This window comes from Hypanus sabinus, chromosome 8 (genome assembly GCF_030144855.1).
Source record: "Hypanus sabinus isolate sHypSab1 chromosome 8, sHypSab1.hap1, whole genome shotgun sequence".
Taxonomy (NCBI): domain Eukaryota; kingdom Metazoa; phylum Chordata; class Chondrichthyes; order Myliobatiformes; family Dasyatidae; genus Hypanus; species Hypanus sabinus.
The window spans coordinates 17749619-17770522 of NC_082713.1; the positions used below are offsets into that span (position 1 = coordinate 17749619).

Below are 20904 nucleotides of genomic sequence, written 5' to 3' on the forward strand. Positions count from 1 at the left end.
GATGGTATTTGAGCTATGCCTAGCCACACAGTCATGTGTATATAGAGAGTAGAGCAGTGGGCTAAGCACACACCCCTGAGGTGCATCAGTGCTGATCGTCAGTGAAGAGGATATGTTATCACCAATCTGCACAGATTGTGGTCTTCTGGTTAGGAAGTCGAGGATCCAATTACAGAGGGAGGTACAGAAGCCCAGGTTCTGTAACTTCTCCATCAGGATTGTGGGAATGATGGTATTAAATGCTGAGCTATAATTGGTGAACAACATCCTGATGTAGGTGTTTGTGTTGTCTAGCTGGTCTAAAGCTGCGCGAAGAGCTATTGAGGTTGCATCTGCCGTTGACCTATTGTGGCGATAGACAAATTGCAATGGGTCCAGGTCCTTGCTGAGTCAGGAGTTCAGTCTCGTCATGACCAATCTCCCAAAGCATTTCATCACTGTCATTGTGAGTGCTACTGGGCGATAATCATTAAGGCAGCTCACATCACTCTTCTTAGGCACTGGTATAATTGTTACCTTTTTGAAGCAAGTGGGAACTTCCACCCGTAGCAGTGAGAGGTTGAAGACTCCTTGAATACTTCTGCCGTTTAGTTGGCCCAGGTTTTCAGAGCCTTACCAGGTACTCCATTGGGACTTTCCGCCTTACGACGGTTCACTCTCTTTAAAGACAGTCTAACATCGGCCTCTGAGACAGAGATCACAGGGTCACCAGGATCTTCACAGCTGTGGTTATATTCTCCCTTTCAAAGCGGGCATAGAAGGTGTTGAGAATGTTGTGGCTACCTCTATTTCTGTTTGGTTTCCCGGCACTGAGTCCTTCTCCAAGTCCAGGCTGCAACAAGTGGTCTACACAGCAGAGAAGATCATTGGTTGTCAGCTACCAACATTACATGACCTGTTCATCGCCAGAGTAAAGAAAAGGGCTGAAAAGATTACCCCTAACTCCCCCAGCAGGTCAGCTATTCCTCAAATCACCATCAAGGAGACACGACAACTCCATCAGCACCAGGACTACATGTCACCTCCAAAGCTTCTTCCTTGTAGCTATCCAGCTTCTCAACAAAACTCACTCGGGTGTAATACCCTAACTGTCCCTGCATAACATCCATTCAATGGTCTTTCCTGCTGTCCTTGGTCTGTTGATAATTATTGATTCTGTTTATGTCTTCAATTTTACTTAAGTTGGTTATTGAGCTTTGCACATGTGACCATTCTGCTAATTGTTGTTTGCTTGTGGCTGTTTACACTTTTGTAAATTGTTGGTTGATACTGTGTAGCCTGTTATGGTATTGTTCTGTATTCTATGCTTGGCACTGAACCACTATCAGTCCTGGTATGTTTCACATACTGGCAATAAAGTGATTCTGAACCTGATTCTGATTTCTTTAATATCCTGTAGACACCTGCAAGAAAATAAACCTCATGATCATACATGGTCACATATACATAGTTTGCTAATAAGTTTACATTGACTTTGACTTAAAACTGGAGAACAGTACTTTCCATTCATTCTCAGTGGTTCCAGGACCACTGATTCAATGTTGCCCTCATCCTGGTTGGATGCTCTATTTCCACCGTGCTCTCAATCCTGTTGCCTCCTTTCTGACATCACATCAGAGTGTGTTTTAAGTCACTTCCATGTCTACTGTCTGAAATTTGGGTCTAGCTAAGACTCAAATAAACTGTCAAGCTCCAAAGTAAACACCCAGATTCAGAGATGCTAGAAACTCTATTTGTATCCAGACTCAGTGTGGGGTATCCTCTGAGCAATTAATTTAAGCATTTAGTGGGCAGGAATTTCTTCACATGAAGAATCCTTCACAGTGGAGTGTGAGTGCCTGCCGTGTGCTGAATGTTTTCTAGAATGGGTTAACAGATTGCATCAACTTGAAACAACTCGTGAGATGAGTGTCAAGCTTCCTGCCACGAGGTAGTTCTGTGAATGTTGTGAAACTATCGAGTTACTTCAGCCAAACATTGACCTGGGATCGTTAAACCATCTTCAGTAAAAGTCACATTATTTATTTCCCCCCCCCAAAGGTTGTTTTTACATTGACGAGCTTTGTCAGTTCAGCTGTAGCCAAGATCGTCCCAAATTGCATCATGTCAGATTGCATGTAGGATTTCGTTGCATTGTTGGGGAATTATCCAACGATTCCAATCAAATCCAAAGCATTAACCTGTCAGATGACTTGACGTGAAAAAGACATTGACAGCTCATGTGTATGATGAGGACTGTGGCATATAAATAAGGCCCTTTTCAAAATGCTGTCTGCATTTCCAACACCATTATCCCTCCCCTTAATGAGCACAAATATAGAATACGCTCTTGATTGCCTCTCACTTGTCAACATTTTCTCCCTGGGCGGAAAAGTCTGTAATAATATTTGGAATAAACAGAATATATTGGGGGACATTTCTCAAATAACTAATGAGAACTGGGTCCTGATAATGTAAAAGGTATGATGTAAAACAAAATCAGACAGTGAGATGGTAGAAATCCCACTTGCTTCTGGCAGGTGACAGTGAATTCCTGTAGTGCCGAACAACACAGGAAGACTTTCAAATCCAGGAAAAGTACTTTCAGTTAAATTGGTTAGACCCTGACTGATCCCTTCTCTGCCTTGTGTACAGGCTCGTCTACGTTTTCAAATCAAGAACTTGAAAACGTGTTGAAAAACAGTGACTATAGCCCTGATAAGAAGAAGTCAGGTAAACTTCACGGAGGTGCATGTTTTTTGGGCGTTGAATAGGTGTGTTGATTAGCCAGTCAGCTGTCCCTTACATGTCAGAAGTCACACAATGTTAATAACGCGGAAGTGTATCCGGTTTCCTTCCACATTCCTGAAACGTACGGGTTAGGGTGAGTGGGTTGTGGGCATGCTCTGGTGATGCTGAAAGAATGGCCACACTTGCAGGCTTCCTCCAGCACCACTGTCGATTGTGTTGGTCGTTGGCACAAGGAAAGCACATTTTACCATAGGCTTTGATGTACATGTGAAGCGAAGCTTTGTCTTCATCCAGATCTGGAGCAGCAATCCACATGCTGGAGGGACTCAGCGGGTTGAGCAGCATCCGCGGGCTTGGGGTTTGCTGATGCATTGGGCTGAATGTTCTTCCACTCTGCTGTTGGGAGGGAGTTCCAGAACTTTGATCCAACTACTTTGAGGAGATATAAACATATTTCAAAGTCAGCTTGAATAAGGGCTGGGATGGGAGCCCTCAGGGGGTGTCCCCATGCACCTAGTTGTCCTTGGTGGTGGAGGTCGTGGGGTGTGCAATCCTTTTATCGATAACCAAAGCATTTTGTGGGGGTACATACCATAGTCACTGTATGTTTGTGAGATGGGCTGCTGATCAAGCATATTGTTTTGTCCTAGATTACAGAGTTCTAGAACCATACAGTGCAGAAACACACCCTTTGGTCCACTGTATTGTTGCCAGCCATCAAATCTCTCTGATGGTCGAGCACCTCCACTCCATCCACCAAAAGCAGAGCTCCCAGTGGCCGAACACCTTAATTCCCATTCCCATTCCAGGTACAACATATCTGTCCACGGCCTCCTCTTGTGCCACAATGACGACACCCTCAGGGTGGAGGAGCAACACTTCATATTCCGTCTGGGTAGTCTCAACCCAATAGCATGAATATTGATTTTTCCTTCTGGTAAACTTTTTCCCTACCCCTCCCTCTTCTGCTATACCCCACACCGGCCTCTTACCTCTTCTCACCCGCCTATCACCTCCCCCTGGGTCCCCTCCTCCTCCTCCCCGTTCTCCTATGGTCCCATTCTCCTCTCCTATCTCCTATTCCTTCTTCTCCAGCCCATTACCTTTCCCACTCACTGGACTTCACCTATCACCTTCTTGCTATCCTTCTTCCCCTGAAGGGTATTGGCCTTGAACTGTTCATTCCCCTCCATGGATGCTGCCTGGCCTGCTGAGTTGCTCCAGCATTTTGTGTGTTCCTTTCTATATTGAGCCTATTTTCCCACACTCAACCCATAGCCTTGTATGTCATGGCATCTCTAGTGCTCAAATAAGACCATATGAACAGAAGATACAGGAGCAGAATTAGGCCATTTGGTCCATCAAGTCTGCTCCGCCATTTCATCATGGCTGATCCATTTTTCATCTCAGCTCCAGTCTCCTGCCTTCCCCATATCCCTTCATGACCAATCAAGCATCTAAAGTAAGTACTTACAAAATATGCCTCAAGAAGGGGTATCTACCTGTAGGGACCCTCACCATCCGATACATGCCCTCTTCAAATTACTATCATCAGAAAGGAGGTACAGGAACCTGATGACCAACCCATACTCAACATGTTTTCAGGACCAATTTCTTCCCTCCACTATCAGATTTCTGAAGATTCCATGAACCCATGAACTTTACCTCTTTATTGGGTTTCACTTTGTCAAGCACCTTTGCCGCAAAAGGCAGGATTTCCTGGTGGCCACCAATTTCAATTTGGTTCTCCATTCCCATTCCAACATGTCTGTTCATGCCCTCCTCTACTGCCATGATGGGGCCACACTCAGGTTGGAGGAGCAATACCTCATATACCATCTGGGTATCCTCCAACCTGATGGCAAGAACATCGATTTCTCAAACTTCTGGTAATTTCTCTCCCTTCCGTTTCTCTTTCTCCCATTCTGACTCCCTTCTCACCCTTCTCCTCATCTGCCTATCACCTCCCTTTGATGTCCTTCCTCCCCTTTCTCCCATGGTCCACTCTCCTCTCTGATCAGATTCCTTCTTCTCCAGCCCTTTACGTCGTCCACTTATCACCTTCCAGCTTCTCACTTCATCCACCATCTGACACCCACCCCCTTCCTCCTCACCTGGTTTTCCCTATCATCTCACAGCTTGTCCACCTCCCCCCCCCATCTTATTCATCATGATCTTTCACTTACTGCTTACTGACACCAAACTTCCACTGCAGCTGTTACACTTCATTCTGCATTTCTGTTATTGTTTCAGCTTGCTCAATTTCAATGCACTGTTTAATGATCTGATCTGTATGAACAATATGCATGACAAGCTTTTCACTGTGACAGTAATAAACCATAAACACAAGGGATTCTGCAGAAGTTGGAAATCCAGAGCAACACACACAAAATGCTGGAGGAGCTCAGCATGTCAGGCAGCATCTGTGGAGGGAAATGGACAGCAGATGGTTCAGGGTTAAGACCTTTCTGCAGGAAGATTCCAATATCATGTCTCAAATACAACAGAATTTTGCCAATATTTGTTCAGCTTAATAAAAGAGAAAAGTGTGGACTGCTCCTTATTTTCACGTCCTATCCAGTACCTCTGACAATCTAGTACTTATTTAGCTCTGCACTGGGGATCAGCCTCGATCTGAAAAGCCTATGTAGAGTAATGTCAAGAGGATGGTTCCTGTTGTTGGAGGAGTCTATGACCAGTGGGCATCCTTTCAGAACAGAGAGGAGGAGGAATTTTTTAACCAGAGGGAGGTGAATCTGTGGAATTCATTGTCACAGACAGCCGTGGAGGCCAAGTTGTTGGTTATATTTAAAGGGGAGGATGATAGGTTACGGGGAGAAGGCAGACAAATGGGGTTGAGAGGAAAAGTAAATCAGCCTTGTTCGAATAGCTGAGCAAACTCAATGGACTAAATGGCCTGATTTAGCTCCAAAGTTTGATGGTCTTATTTCTACACTCATGAGCGACCTGCCCATTGACCCACGGTGGGGACAGGTATGCTTATAGATAACTACAGTTTCTAGCCCTATTCTTTCCCTGAGGGTAAGATCTCTGATTTAAAAAATAATAATTTCTTGTCTTGTGTTCTAGATGGCCCTTCTTCGCCTTCCAATGATGAGGATCAAGGTAAGAATTCCCTTTCTGACATTGAACCTGTGTATCAGCTAATTGTCTTCCCCGTCATCTTGCAGTGAGGCGAATCTCTGAACATTCCCGTAGAGCACCGTGCAAAAGGCATTCACACACAGTACTGTGTTTGTCAATGTGGAGTGGGAACGAGTTTGTAAATCTGGTGGGAGCAAAGGAAGCCGGAAGTGGTGAGGGTGGAGCACTGTGGGAGAAATGCGGGACAAGTGGCAGAGAAGGAATGCCGGGGCAGGAGTGGCATGGGTACAGACACTCCCAGCCCTGAGACACCAGGGAAGGTCATTTGATTTCATACAGCTAGTTTATTGATCATAACAGAATGTCTCCCCAGTGCTTCCCACTCCCTGCCCCTTCCCTACCCTCTCTCTTCCCACTCCCTCCACACTCCGTCCTCTCTCCATTCTCCTTTTCCCAATCATGATTTCCCTCTCCCTCCTCCCTTCCCACTCTCAATAGCGACCCATATCAGAATCAGGTTTATCATCATATGTCATGAAATTAGTTTATTTTGTGGGAGCATTACAGTGCAAAACATAAGATTACTACAGTACTGTGTAAAAGTTCTTGAGCTGCCTGGCTATACACTGTGTATGTGCAAAGATGCTTGCACAGTACTCTGTTATCAAAATGAGTTGATTAGGTTAGTCTAATGATGGCCATGTCTGTGTATGAAGGTTTTGTTGTTGTGTGGTGAATATCGAACACTGTCAGGCCCTGAGCTCGTTCTGTCACTCAGCTGATCCCTATACTACCTCCATCCAATCAGCTTCAGTGCCAGTGCCGTACGGGAGGCCAGCAGGTTCTTGAGTCTGCATCGACCATCCAGTCATACTAGAGTCATGGGGAACTACAGCTCCAAAAATAAACCCTTCGGCCCATCTAGTGAAGGCTGAACTATTGTTCTGCCTAGTCTCCTTGATCTGGACCTACAGCATAGCCTCCCATCCATGTACCTATCCAAATTTCTCTTAAATGGTGCAATCAACCCATATGCACCACTTCCACTGGCAGCTCGTCCCACACTCTCACCACCCTCTGAGTGAGGAAGCTCCCCCTCGTGTTGCTCTTAAACATCTCACTTTTCCCCAATGTATTCTCCCTACATCCCCTCCAACTACACCCCTCCCACTCACCTAGCTACCAGGGCGAGGTTAATCAGAGTAACGCATTATTTTGCACATCCTGGGGATGTGGGAGGAAACTGGAGCACTGGGCAGTCACCAGGAGGAAACACGCAAACCCCAAATAGACAACAGCACGTGTCCTGGTTAAAGTTGGTTTATTGGGCAAAAGATGTTGGAAATCCAGAACAAAACAAACAAACAAACACACACACACACACACACACACACACACACACACAATGCTGGAGGAACTCAACAGGTCGGGCAGCATCTATGGAGAGGAATAAACAGTCGATGTTTCAGGCCAGTAAAGGGTCTTGGCCGGAGATGACAGATGATCCCGATGAAGCATCTCAGCCTAAGGCAAAACGATAACAATGTGTGTGTCACCCTGGTTCACTGGAATTGCTTTGTAGCAGTTCGATCAGTTGTGACACTGTGGTGAACTACGTGTGCCTGTCTGGACACATCCCCTGCTGACTGCTCCTGTGGCTCCTCCCACAGACCCCGGTATAAAGGCGATCAAGGCCTGAGCCCGGCCTCTCAGTCTCCAGGATGTAGTATGGTGGTCACTCACTGCTTGTTCCTTCTTCCAGTCAATAAAAGCCGATATCTCGTCTTTACATCTCAGAGTGAGTTATTGATGGTGCATCAGACACTGTACCTCACTTCATTCTTTAACACTCTTACTGATGAGTAACATATTCTCCATTCTGAGCCTTGCAGTTGACCTGACTAATTGCCCATTGTCAATCCAGTTTACATCCCTGTCCCAGCTAGCAACACATCACAGAAACCAGCCTCCCCTCATGGACTCTGTCTGTACTTCTCACTGTCTCTGTAAAGCAGCCAGCATCATCAAAGGCCCCGTCCACCCCAAACATTCTCTGTTCTCCCCTCTCCCATCGGACAGAAGATACAAAAACCTGAAAGCTCGTATCACCAGGCTCAAGGACAGCCTCTATCCTGCTGTGATCAGACCTTTGAACAGTAAAATGGTGTCACAGTCTACCTCGTTATCACTTGCCTGTACTGCACTTTCAGTAGCTTTTACACTTTATTCTGAATCATTATTGTTTTACCTTATTCTGTGTCAATGCACTGTGTAATGATCTGATCTGTATAAACAGTTTGCAAGACAAGCTTTCCACTGTATCTTTGTGCCTGTGTTACTGTGCGTATCTCGGAATAATTTTAAAAAATAAACCAATACCTATAGTAGTTGAGCAAAAGCACTGATTAGCAGTGGCTGAGTTCTCAGCTATGAACAGAATACAACTGACACACTGTGAGCGCCATACGTAAATCATTTGTCACCGAAGGTTCAAATGCAGGTGAAGTAGCTTCTCCACAGAAGTCCTGTACATTTATCATTGCTGCATTATACCATCTTGGTACAGCTGTGGTTTCAACATCTCACAGAAATAGCAGCTGGGCAGTTCGGGAAGAAACATTCAGAAATGGTTGTTGAGTGGATGTCAAAGTAGATTCTGGGGACCATGAATAATGGAACTGATCTGACTTAACACAGATTTAAATCTAAGAGTTGGACCCAACTTCAGTGCCAGTTTGTGGGGCAGATTCCACACCATGCCCGCTAGTCCTTGTCTCGTCACGAGACAAATAACGATTTGTTACTTGTGCTGTCTCATCGTTAGGAAGGAAGTGGAAGTTTTAGAGAGGGTGCGGAGGAGACTTACCAGGATGCTGCCTGGACGAGAGAGCATGTTTTATGAGGATAGGCCGGGTGAGCTAGGGATTTTCTCTTTGGAGCAAGGGAGGATGAGAGGTGACTTGACAGAGGTGTACAGGATAAGAAGCATAGATTGAATAGACAGCCAGCACCTTTTCCCCCCAGAGCAGAAATAGCTAATAAAAGATGGTATAATTTTGAGGTGATTGGAGGAAAGTATTTGGAATGTTAGAGGTAGGTATTTTACGCAGAGAGTGGTAGGTGCATGGAATGGTCAGCCAGGGGTGGTGGTAGAGGCGGATACATTAGGGATATTTAAGAGAATTTTAGATAGTCACATGGATGAAAGAAAAGAGGAGGGCAATGTGGAAGGGAAGGGATCGATTGAAGTTGGAGTAGGGTAAAAGTTCAGCACAACATTGTGGGCCAAAGTATTGTTCAAAGTAAATTTATTATCTAAGTATATCCATGTCACCATATACAACCTGAGATCCAATCTCTTTCAGGCATTTATAGTAAATACAAAGAAACACAATAGTTGGTGAAAGACAGCACATAACAAAATGGACAAACTACCAATGTGCAAAAGACAACAAGATGTGCAAATACAAAAGAGAAAAAAAAGAAAAATAATAAATAATAAGCAATAAATATCATGAACATGAGATGCAGATACTGAAAGTGAGTCCATTGGCTGTAAGAACAGCTCAGTGATGAGGTGAGTGAAGTTAGCCCTTCTGGTTCAAGAGCCCTTTGGCTGAGGGATAATAACCGTCTGTGAACCTGTACTGTTACCTGTTCTTACTCTAACCCCTTGCAGACTTTCATATTTCACTTTTGCTTTGTTACGCAGACCTTGTCAGTTTGTCAGTACCTTACAGAGATTCTGATGCCTTTTGTGTGGAAAATACATGAAGTCAGCATTGTCACTTGTGCTGTCACTGTTTCTCGTTCTTTGTTTCTCTTTCTCTCGCAGTGGCCCTGCCTGAAACAACAATCGCTGGGATCGCCAGTGCTGTGGCAGCCGCATTGTTGGGGGCCGTGTCCAGCTACATTGCCTACCAAAAGAAGAAGTTGTGCTTTAAAATGCAAGGTATCATACGTTCAAAGTTTTCCTTCCAACAGACGCACAGTGGAGAGGATCCTCGCGTGCTGTGTCACGGTGTGGTGCAGAAACTGCACTGCAGCAGACAGGAAGTCTCTATGACAGTCAGTTAAAACTGCCCAACACACCGGCCTGCCCGCCAGCAAGGACATATATACAGAGAGGTGCTGGAAAAAGACCTTGAAGACCCATCCTGCTCTTGGACTTTTCTGATCAGGGAAGAGACTATGCAGCATCCATGCCAGGACCACTAGACTCAGAAACAGTTAGTTCCCCAGGCTGATCTACACCTCCACCCATTAACTCACCTCACCTTCCCCCATCATCACTACATACACATCACCTAGCATCACCTTACGTGCTTACAATCAATGTTTATTTGTACACTGCTTTTTATTTATTGTTTTTTTTGTGTTTTTTTATAGTGTTCTTTATGCTTATTGGGTGTGTCTTTTATGCTAGATCAGCTCTGGAGTAACAATCATTTTGATCTCCTTTACACTCCTATACTGAAGAATGGCAATAAGCATCTTGAATCTTACTTCATTTTCTGCTGAGGAAAGGCCATTTGGCTCATCTGGTCTATGCTGGTGTTTTAACTGCTCAACAGCCTTCTCCTCCTCTACATCCTAAGACCAGCTTTAGTTTTATTTATCACGTATACTTTGGAGCATGTAGTGAAATGTGTCACTTACACCAAATCAAATCAGTGAAGGTTGTGCTGGGCAGTTTTCAGAATCCGGTTTATTATCACCGGCATGCTACGTGAAATTTGTTAACTTAGCAGCAGCAGTTCAATACGTAATATAGAAGAGAAAAAAATTAAAACAATAATAAATAAGTAAATCAATTACAGGATATGTACTGTATATTGAATAGATTTAAAACATGCAAAAAACAGAAATACTGTGTATTAAAAAAATGTGAGGTAGTATTCATGGGTTCAATGTCCACTTAGGAATCGGATGGCAGAGGGGAAGAAGCTGTTCCTGAATCGCTGAGTGTGTGCCTTCAGGCTTCTGTATCCCCTACCTGATGGTAACAGTGAGAAAAGGGCATGTCCTGGGTGCTGGAGGTCCTTAATAATGGACACTGCCTTTCTGAGACACTGCTTCCTAAAGATGTCCTGGGTACTTTGTAGGCAAGTACCCAAGATGAAGCTGACTAGATTTACAACCTTCTGCAGCTTCTTTCGGTCCTATGCAGAAGCCCTTCATACCAGACAGTGATGCAGCCTGTCAGAATGCTCTCCACGGTACAACTATAGAAGTTTTTGAGTGTATTACTTCCAGCACCAACATAGCATGCCCACAACTCACTAATCATAACCGATACATCTTTGGAGTGTGGGAGGAAACTGGAGCACCTGGAGGAAACCCACATGGTCACGGGGAGAATGTCCAAGCTCCTTACAGGTGGTGGAAGGTGCTGTAAAAGTGTTATGCCGGCCACTACACCACTGTGCCATTTAAAAACTCATCATTCTGTCCCTTTGCCATATTTATTTTCCCTTAATCTCTTACATTTGTCTAAACCACTCCTAGCAGTGCTAGGTTCTCTTGGAGTTCACAACAAAATTCTGCTAATTTATCAGATATGTTGTTTGAGGTTTGACCTGCTTGGTCCCTTGCTGCTCCCTGCTGGCTATCAGTGGCACTGCAATTATCTTCAAAAAAAAGTCCAGAAGGCAAAGTGTTCCAGAACTCAGATCCAGCAAATCATGGGGTAATAACACACACAGCACCGAAACAGGCCCTTTTTCACTCGATGTCAGTAAGACCTAAGAACTGACTGTGGATTTCAGAAAGGGTAAGATGAGAGAACACACACCAGTTCTCAGAGAGAGATCAGAAGTGGAAAAAGAGAGCAATTTCAAGTGCTTGGGTGTCAGTATCTCTGAGGATCAATCCTGGGCCCAACACATCGATACAGCTACAAAGAAGACACAACAGCAGCTATATTTCATTAGAGTTTGAGGAGATTTGGTATGTACTGTGGAAAGCATTCTAAGTGGCTGCGTCACTATCTGGTATGGGACGGGGGTTCTCTGCAAGATCAAAAGAAACTGCAGAACGTTGTTACCTTAGTCAGCTCCATCATGGCCACTAGCCTCCATAGTATCCAGGACATCGTCAAGGAGCGATGCCTCAAAAAGGCAGCATCCGCCATTAAGGACCCTCAACACCCAGGTCATAACTTGTTTTCATTGTTACCATCAGGAAGCAGGTACAGAAGCCTGAAGGGACACACTCAATGATCTAGCAACAGCTTCTTCCCCTCTGCCATCCAATTTCTGAATGGACATTGAACCCATGAACACTACCTCACTACTTTAGTATTTCTATTTTTGCACTTTCTACTTAATTTAACTTTAATATGTACATAATTCATATATAATTCATGCTTTTTTCTATTATTACATATTACATTGTACTGCTGCTGCGAAGACAATAAATTCCACAACATAGTTCAGTGATATTAAACCTGAATCTGAACAATGCTGAAGGGAGATATATTCCCAGTTTGGGATAGTATGGGACTTGACGGGGAACATTCAGATGGAAATGTTGCTGTAGGGCTGAAGCAGTTAGTTTATTTATTTTTTGTTTATTTAGAGATATAGTGCGGAACAGACACTTCCAGCCCAGCAACCCGCCTATTTAACACGAGTCTAATCACAGTACAATTTACAATGGCCAATGAACCTACTGACCTGTACGTCTTTGGACTGGGAGGAAACTCGTGGGAAGTGTGTGCAAACACCTTACAAACAGACTGGAGTTGAATGCTGGAACGGCCCAAGCTTCAACTTCTCAAAGGATTGTTTATGACAGATGTCAGTGACACTGAAGCTGATTCTGATTTGGAATCCTTGTGTAGTCTTATTTGTTTACGCAATGCCAGCAGACCTCTCTACACAAAACAATACAACCTCTGCCTCCATGTGAGTCAGCAGGGTGCAATATCAAGGACTATTAATAGACTCATCAATCCATAAAGCTTCAATAGGCAAGCAGAAGAGATTTAGTCTAATGAAGCATCATGTCTAGCATAGACATTGTGGGCCGAAGGGCCTGTTTCAGTGTTGTATTGTTCTATGTTCAATGTTCTCTAGCAATCCAGCATTAGCTATGGACCAGAATGAGATCTTCCTTCTCATTTACCAGCAGTAATTATTTTGGGGATGGAAGGGGGAGAGAGGGGCTGATACGAGGAGGTTTAATTTTATGGTGATAGGAGGAAAGTATAGGGGGATGTCAGAGGTAAAATTTTTTTTTATACAGAGAGTGGTGGTGTGCGGAACAGCCTGGGCAAATACATTAAGGACATTTAAGAAACTCTTTGATAGGCACATGGATGACAGAAAAATGGAGGGTTGTGTAGGAGGGAAGGATTAGATTGATCTTAGAGTGGGTTAAAATGTTGGTACAACATTGTGGGCAGAAGGGCCTTACCAGCTGTACCTTTCCATGTTGTGTATTCTGTGACATATGAGGAGCATTTGATGGCTTTAGAGGTTATAAGAACAAGGGGGAAATCTCATTGCAACCTATTGAATATTGAAAGGTTTGGATAGAATGGATATGGAGAGGATATTTCCAATAATGGGGAAGTCTTAAGAGCAGAGGGCACAGCCTCGGAACCTATTTAGAATGGTGCTGAGGAAAAATGTCTTTAACCAGAGGGTGGTGAATCTGTGGAATGCTTTGCCACAGAAGACTGTGCAAGCCAAGTCATTGAGTATACTTAAAGGCATCAAAGGTTAGAGGGAGATGGCCGGAGAATGGGGTTGAGAGAGATAATAGATCAGCCATGATGGAATGGCAGAGCAGACTTGATGGGCTGAATGACCACATTCTGCTCCCCTGTCCTGTGGTGTTATAAGAGAGCCAGATGTGATTGATTTCCTGACTGGCTGCTGTTTTTGCTGCCTGGATCCACTGCTCAGATCATTAATTCATTCGAAGCTGAGATTTTATTCCTGTGTTCTCCTTAGGGAGCCTGAATCAGCCCTACGTGAAGGGGGAAAGTGCAGAAGCCGGGACGATGTCTGAGCCACAAGGTGAGTAACTGTTCACTGCTCCAACATTATTTATGTATTTATTCAGAACGGTTAACAGACCCTTCCAGCCCAACAAGCCCACAGCACCCAATTACACCCATGTGACTAATTAACCTATTAACAGCCCATCTTTGGGATGTGGGATGAAACCGGAGCACCCGGAGGAAACCCACAATCTCACGGGGAGAACATGAAAATTCCTTACAGATAGCAGTAGGAATTGAACCCAGGTCACTGGTGGTGTAATATTGTGATGCTACTTGCTGTCCCTGTATCATTCAGAATTTCCAAACAACAGAGAAGATTAATTTTTCCTGCTTTTAGTTCCATTCATTCCCATGTTTCTTTGGTTTCTTGCACATGGACCATCTCCCAAATCCAGCCTTCAGCTTTTGCCTTAACTGAATCTGTCTTCCTTGCCGCTGATCACCACGTTGGCTGACATCAGCACATTAGACCATCACCATGTCTGACATCAGAACCTTAGACCATCACCATGACTGACATCAGCACCTTAGACCATCACCATGTCTGACATCAGCACCTTAGACCATCACCATGTCTGACATCAGAACCTTAGACCATCACCATATCTGACATCAGCACCTTAGACCATCACCATGTCTGACATCAGAACCTTAGACCATCACCATGTCTGACATCAGCACCTTAGACCATCACCATATCTGACATCAGCACCTTAGACCATCACCATGTCTGACATCAGAACCTTAACCATCACCATGTCTGACATCAGCACATTAGACCATCACCATGTCTGACATCAGAACCTTAGACCATCACCATGACTGACATCAGCACCTTAGACCATCACCATGTCTGACATCAGCACCTTAGACCATCACCATGTCTGACATCAGAACCTTAGACCATCACCATATCTGACATCAGCACCTTAGACCATCACCATGTCTGACATCAGAACCTTAGACCATCACCATATCTGACATCAGCACCTTAGACCACCACCATGTCTGACATCAGAACCTTAGACCATCACCATGTCTGACATCAGAACCTTAGACCATCACCATGTCTGACATCAGCACATTAGACCATCACCATGTCTGACATCAGTACCTTAGACCATCACCATGTCTGACATCAGCACCTTAGACCATCACCATGTCTGACATCAGCACATTAGACCATCACCATGTCTGACATCAGAACCTTAGACCATCACCATGTCTGACATCAGCACCTTAGACCATCACCATGTCTGACATCAGAACCTTAGACCATCACCATGTCTGACATCAGCACCTTAGACCATCACCATGTCTGACATCAGAACCTTAACCAACACCATGTCTGACATCAGCACATTAGACCATCACCATGTCTGACATCAGAACCTTAGACCATCACCATGACTGACATCAGAACCTTAGACCATCACCATATCTGACATCAGCACCTTAGACCATCACCATGTCTGACATCAGAACCTTAGACCATCACCATGTCTGACATCAGCACCTTAGACCATCACCATATCTGACATCAGCACCTTAGACCATCACCATGTCTGACATCTCAGTACACTAGGACCAGGAGAGCAGAAGCAGGCTATTTGGTTATAGTTGATTGCTTTTCCCTCTCAACCCCATTCTGCTACCTTTTCCCTGTAATCTTTGACTCCCTTACTAATTAAGTATCTACCAACCTCTGCTTTATACAGTGTCTATAAAAAGTATTCACCACGTCACCCCCCCCCCCCCCCCCGGGAAGTTTTCATGTTTTACAACATTGAATCACTGTGGATTTAATTTGGCTTTTTTGACACTGATTGACAGAAAAAGGTTCTTTCGTGTCAAAGTGAAGACAGATCTCTACTAAGTGATCTAAATTAATTACAAATATAAAACACAAAATAATTGATTGCATACATATTCACCACCACCACCACCACCCCCACACTTTAATATGACACACCAAATCATCACTGGTGCAGACGATTGGTTTTAGAAGTCATGTAATTAGTTAAATGATCTGTCTTTGGGGACCTGTGTGCAGTCAAGGTGTTTCAACAGATTGTAGTAAAAATACACCTGTATCTGGAAGGTCCAACTGCTGATGAGTCAGTACCCTGGCAAAAACTACACCACGAAGACAAAAGAACACTCCAAACAACTCTGTGAAAAGATTATCGAAAAGCACAAGTCAGGAGATGGATACAAGAAAATTTCCAAGTCACTGAATATCCCTTGGAATACAGTTGAGCCAATCATCGAGGAATGGAAAGAATGTGACACAGTTGCAAATCTCTAGAGCAGGCCGTCCTCAAACACTGAGTGACCGTGCAAGAAGGGAACTAGTGAGGGAGGCCACCAAGAGACCTATGACAAATCTGAAGGAGTTACAAGCTTCAGTGGCTGAGATAGGAGAGACTGTGCATACAAATGTTGCCCGGGTGCTTCACCGGTCGCAGCTTTATGGGAGAGTGACAAAGAGAAAGCCACTGTTGAAAAAACTCATAAAATCTCGGTCAGTGTTTGCCAAAAGGCATGTGGGAGACTCTGAAGTCAGCTGCAGGAAAGTTCTATGATCTGATGAAACCAAAATTGAGCTTTTTGGCCATCAGATTAAACACTCTGTTTGGCATAAACCAAACACCACTTATCATCAAAAACACACCATCCCCACCGTGAAGCATGGTGGTGACTGCATCAAGCTGTGGGGATGCTTCACTGCAGCAGGCCCTGGAAGGCTTGTGAAGGTAGGAGGGGAAATTAATGCAACAAAGTACGGGGAAATCCTGGAGGAAAACCTGATGCAGACTGCAAGAGAACTGTGACTTGGAGAAGATTTGTTTTCCAGCCAGACAATGACCCCAAGCATAAAGCTGAAGCTACACAGGAATGGCTTAAAAACAACAAAGTTAATGTCCTGGAGTGGCCAAATCAGAGTCCAGACCTCAATCCAATTGAGAATTTGTGGCTGGACTTGTAAAGATGAATGGGGAAATTTGCAGTGTCCAGATGTGCAAAGCTGATAGAGACATATCCACACAACAGTGGCTTTTTGCCATCTCACACTGAAGCTTGTAACTCCTTTAGATTTGCCACAGGTCTCCTGGCTGCTCCCTCACAAGTCCCCTTCTTGCACGGTCACTCAGTTTTTTTAAACTGCCTGCTCTAGGCAGATTTACAGCTGTGCCATATTCTTTCCATTGCTTGATTATTGACTTAACTGTACTCCATGGGAATTTCAGTGACTTGGAAATTTTCTTGCATCCATCTCCTGACTCGTGCCTTTCAATAATCTTTTCACAGAGTTGCTTGGAGTGATCTTTTATCTTCATGGTGTAGATTTTGCCAAGTACTGACTCACCAGCAGTTTAGAACCATAGAACTAATGATACAGGCCTTTTGGCCCTTCTTGGCTGTGCCAAACCATTTTTCTGCCTAGTCCCACTGACCTGCACCTGGCCCATATCCCTCCAAACACCTCTCATCCATGTACCTGTCCAAGTTTTTCTTAAATGTCAAAAGTGAGCCCGCATTCACCGCTTTATCTGGCAGCTCATTCCACACCCCCACCACTCTCTGCGTAAAGAGGCCCCCCCCCAATGTTCCCTTTAAACTTTTCCCCCTTCACCCTTAACCCATGACCTCTGGTATTTTCCTCCCCTGGCCTCAGTGGAAAAAGCCTGCTTGCATTCACTTTATACCCATCATAATTTTATACACATTTATCAAATCACTGCTCATTCTCCTACGCTCCAGGGAATAAAGTCCTAACCTATTCAACCTTTCTCTGTAACTCAGTTTCTGAAGTCCCAACAACATCCTTGTAAACCTTCTCTGCACTCTTTCAACCTTATTAATATCCTTCCTGTAATTAGGTGACCGAAACTGCACACAATACTCCAAATTTGGTCTCACCAATGTCTTATACAACCTTACCATTCCAACTCTTAAACTCAATACTTTGATTTATAAAGGCCAATGTACCAAAAGCTCTCTTTACAACCCTATCTACTTGTGACGTCACTTTTAGGGAATTATGTACCTGTACTCCCAGATCCCTCTGTTCTACAGCACTCCCGAGTGTCCTACCATTTACCTTGTATGTTCTACCTTGGTTTGACCTTCCGAAGTGCAATACCTTACACTTGTCCGCATTAAACTCCATCTGCCATTTTTCTGCCCATTCCTCCGATTGGTCCAAATCCCTCTGCAAGCTTTGAAAACCTTCCTCACTGTCCACTACACCTCCAATCTTTGTATTATCAGCAAATCTCCCCGACTTCCTACATCCTGCAAGAGGAGTATTCCAACATCCTGCCTGGCATATTCTCTAGTCTGAACAAAAAAAAAGAAAAACAGGAACTTTCCAGAACCTACCCTCGCCTGTCCCTGTTTCTCGCCGAAGCCTGATTGAGCCAAAGCCGTCCCACTCTGACTCTGTCCACTCCAACGATGGCCGCTGTATATGGGGGTCTCCTTTTTAAAGCTTGGTGCCTTTAAACCTTTTAGACCTTACAGATACAGGTAAATTTTTACTACAATTAATTTGACAGCACACAGGTTTCCAGAAAGAGATCTCTGTTTAACTAACTGTGACTTCGAAGAACAATGGGCTGCACAGTGATGATTTCTTGTGTCATTTTAAAGGAGGGGAGGTGGGGTGGATACCTACGCAATTAATTATTTTGTGTTTCATATTTGTAATTAATTTAGATCACTTTGTAGAAATCTGTTTTCATTTGGGCACAAAAGAGTCTTTTTCTGTTGATCAGAGTTAAAATAAGCCAAATTAAATCCACAGTGATACAATGTTGTAAAACATGAAAACTTCCCGGGGAAGGGGGGGTGAATACTTTTTATAAGCACTGTATACATCAAATGACTTGGCCTCCACTGCCGCCTATGGTGATGAATCAATCCCACAGGTTCACCTCCCTCTAGTTTGCTGTATGGTGTCCTGACTGGAGTACAATTTAGTGCCAGTTTTACAGAAATGACAGAAACCTAATGAAGAAGATTCCCCTTTCATATGCCTTCACCTCCGTTAAAGTAGGGGGAAAGAAGAATGCCTGTAAGAGTTTTGAATTTGCTTTGAAAAAAATAGAAACAGTGGCTAGACTTGCCTAGACAATTTGATTCTCTTTCTCTGACCCACAAGTTCTCATTGATAATTAGAAAGCTCATCGGCCATATTTGCCCAATGAAACTTAAGTCAGTACTTTGTTATGAGTTTAGAAGAGCAATATGCTTAAGATGTGCAACTTGTCTTTATAATTCCATACACACACGTTCATAAACATAAATTTCAGTTATTTCCTGACAATTGACCCACATAGTTCCAGTGCATCTGTGTTCATAGAACTCAGAACCCTACAGCACATGCTATTGTGCCAACTTTCAATCTAACCCTTCCCTCCTACATAGCGTCCATTTTCCCTTCATCCATGTTCTTAATGAGAGCCTCTTAAGTGTCCCTATTGTATCTGCCTCTACCACCACCTCAACAGACCGTTTCACGGACCCATCACTCTCTGTGTAAAAATTTTAACTCGGCCATCCCCCCCATACTTTCCTCCAATCACCTTAAAAATATGCCCTCTCCTATTAGCCATTTTCACCCTGGGGAAAAACCGTGCTGGCTGTCCATTCTATCTATTGCTTCTTCTCGGCTTATACAACTCTATCTAGTCACATTTCATCCTCATTTGCTCCAAAGAGAAAAGCCTTAGCTTGCTCAACCTTTCCTCATAAGACACGTTCCTCTAATCCAGACAGTAGCCTGGTAAATCTCCTCTGCACCCTCTCTAAAGCTTTCACATTCTTCCCGTAATGATGCAACCAAAACTGATCACTGGTTCATACTGTTATATTTCTTGTGTCCCATATTATCTAACATCTAATTAAATGAATGTTACGACTATTGTAATGAAATTACTACCTACTTACAGGGAACATCTGAACATCTCATTCAGCCAATGAAGAGTTTCATCCTTTCTTGGACCTTTCCTTCTCCTTCTGGTCATCTGCAGGTTCTGGATCTTTCCTTGCATGTCCATTTTTATTTTTAAGCTCATTTTCATCAATACTTATTGTTTTATTTTTCTGATGGAGTCTTGGTTGGTTTGACTTCATGCTTTAAACATTTGTAATCTGAGATAGCCTCGTTGATGCACCATCAATAACTCTCCGAGACATGAGGCGAGATATAGGCTTTTATTGGCTGGAAGAAAGAACAAGCAGCAATTGACCACCACACTACATCCTGGAGACTGAGGGCAGGGCTCAGGCTCCAATCGCCTTTATACCGGGGTCAGTGGGAGGAGCCACGGTCTGCGGGAGGAGACACAGGAGCAGTCAGTGGGGGGGGGGGGGGGGGGTCATGTCCAGACAGGTATATGTAGTTCGCCACACTCGTACAGCCCACAGCTATTATTCTGTGCACGTTGAATTGCTGTGGTCTGTTCCTCCTCTGAACTACCCTTCAATGAGTGAGTGAAAACCTTGTTCAGACGGGAACTGGTGACTTGGTTTCTTTATAAATAATTCATAGTCCTCTAGCCCAGTAATCCTAAAACTCCAAAGCAATTACCTCCCTTGCTCTTACCAAATTTACTTGTGCCTGTTCAGTCAAAACAGTTGGTGAACAGACTGTGAAACCGAGACCTAAGTTCTCTAAATTTTGCTCTCAACTCTCTGTACTGGCTATCTTCCTTCTACACTCTCAGTCCTGATGCAAGGTCTCAACCTGGAACGTTGAACATTCCTTCGCCTCCACAAATGCTACCTGAGCTGCTGAGTTGCTCCAAATTCTGCTCAGTTTGCCTCGAAGGACAAAAGTCTACACTGATGGATCTAAGTATATTTGAATGTAAGGATTGTTATAAGGCCAAGCGGCCTGAAAACAAGTCATTCAACCGACTATCTCCATACTGACCATCAACCACCCATTTCACACTAATCCTGCATTGGTGGTGATTATCCATCGTGTCCAATGATGACAGGAAACCTGTATGGGAGTCTTTAAACATGGAAAAGCCATTGCAGTG

The 20904-nt window shown here is 44.0% G+C and overlaps 1 protein-coding gene across 7 annotated transcripts in view; it reads left to right on the top strand.

The window, feature by feature from the left end:
• Nucleotides 1–20904, top strand: part of cd99l2 (CD99 molecule-like 2) — a 244306-nt gene that overhangs the window by 199535 nt on the left and 23867 nt on the right. For 4 of the 7 annotated variants that reach the window (XM_059976743.1, XM_059976738.1, XM_059976737.1 and 1 more), the window contains 4 exons: nt 2635–2712; nt 5821–5856; nt 9671–9787; nt 13797–13862. In XM_059976743.1, coding sequence (XP_059832726.1) covers nt 2635–2712; nt 5821–5856; nt 9671–9787; nt 13797–13862 — 297 coding nt within the window. Of the gene's footprint in view, nt 1–2634; nt 2713–5820; nt 5857–9670; nt 9788–13796; nt 13863–19806; nt 19966–20904 lie in introns of those variants that run through there. The other 3 variants (XM_059976742.1, XM_059976744.1, XM_059976741.1) reach the window with 2 other exon arrangements.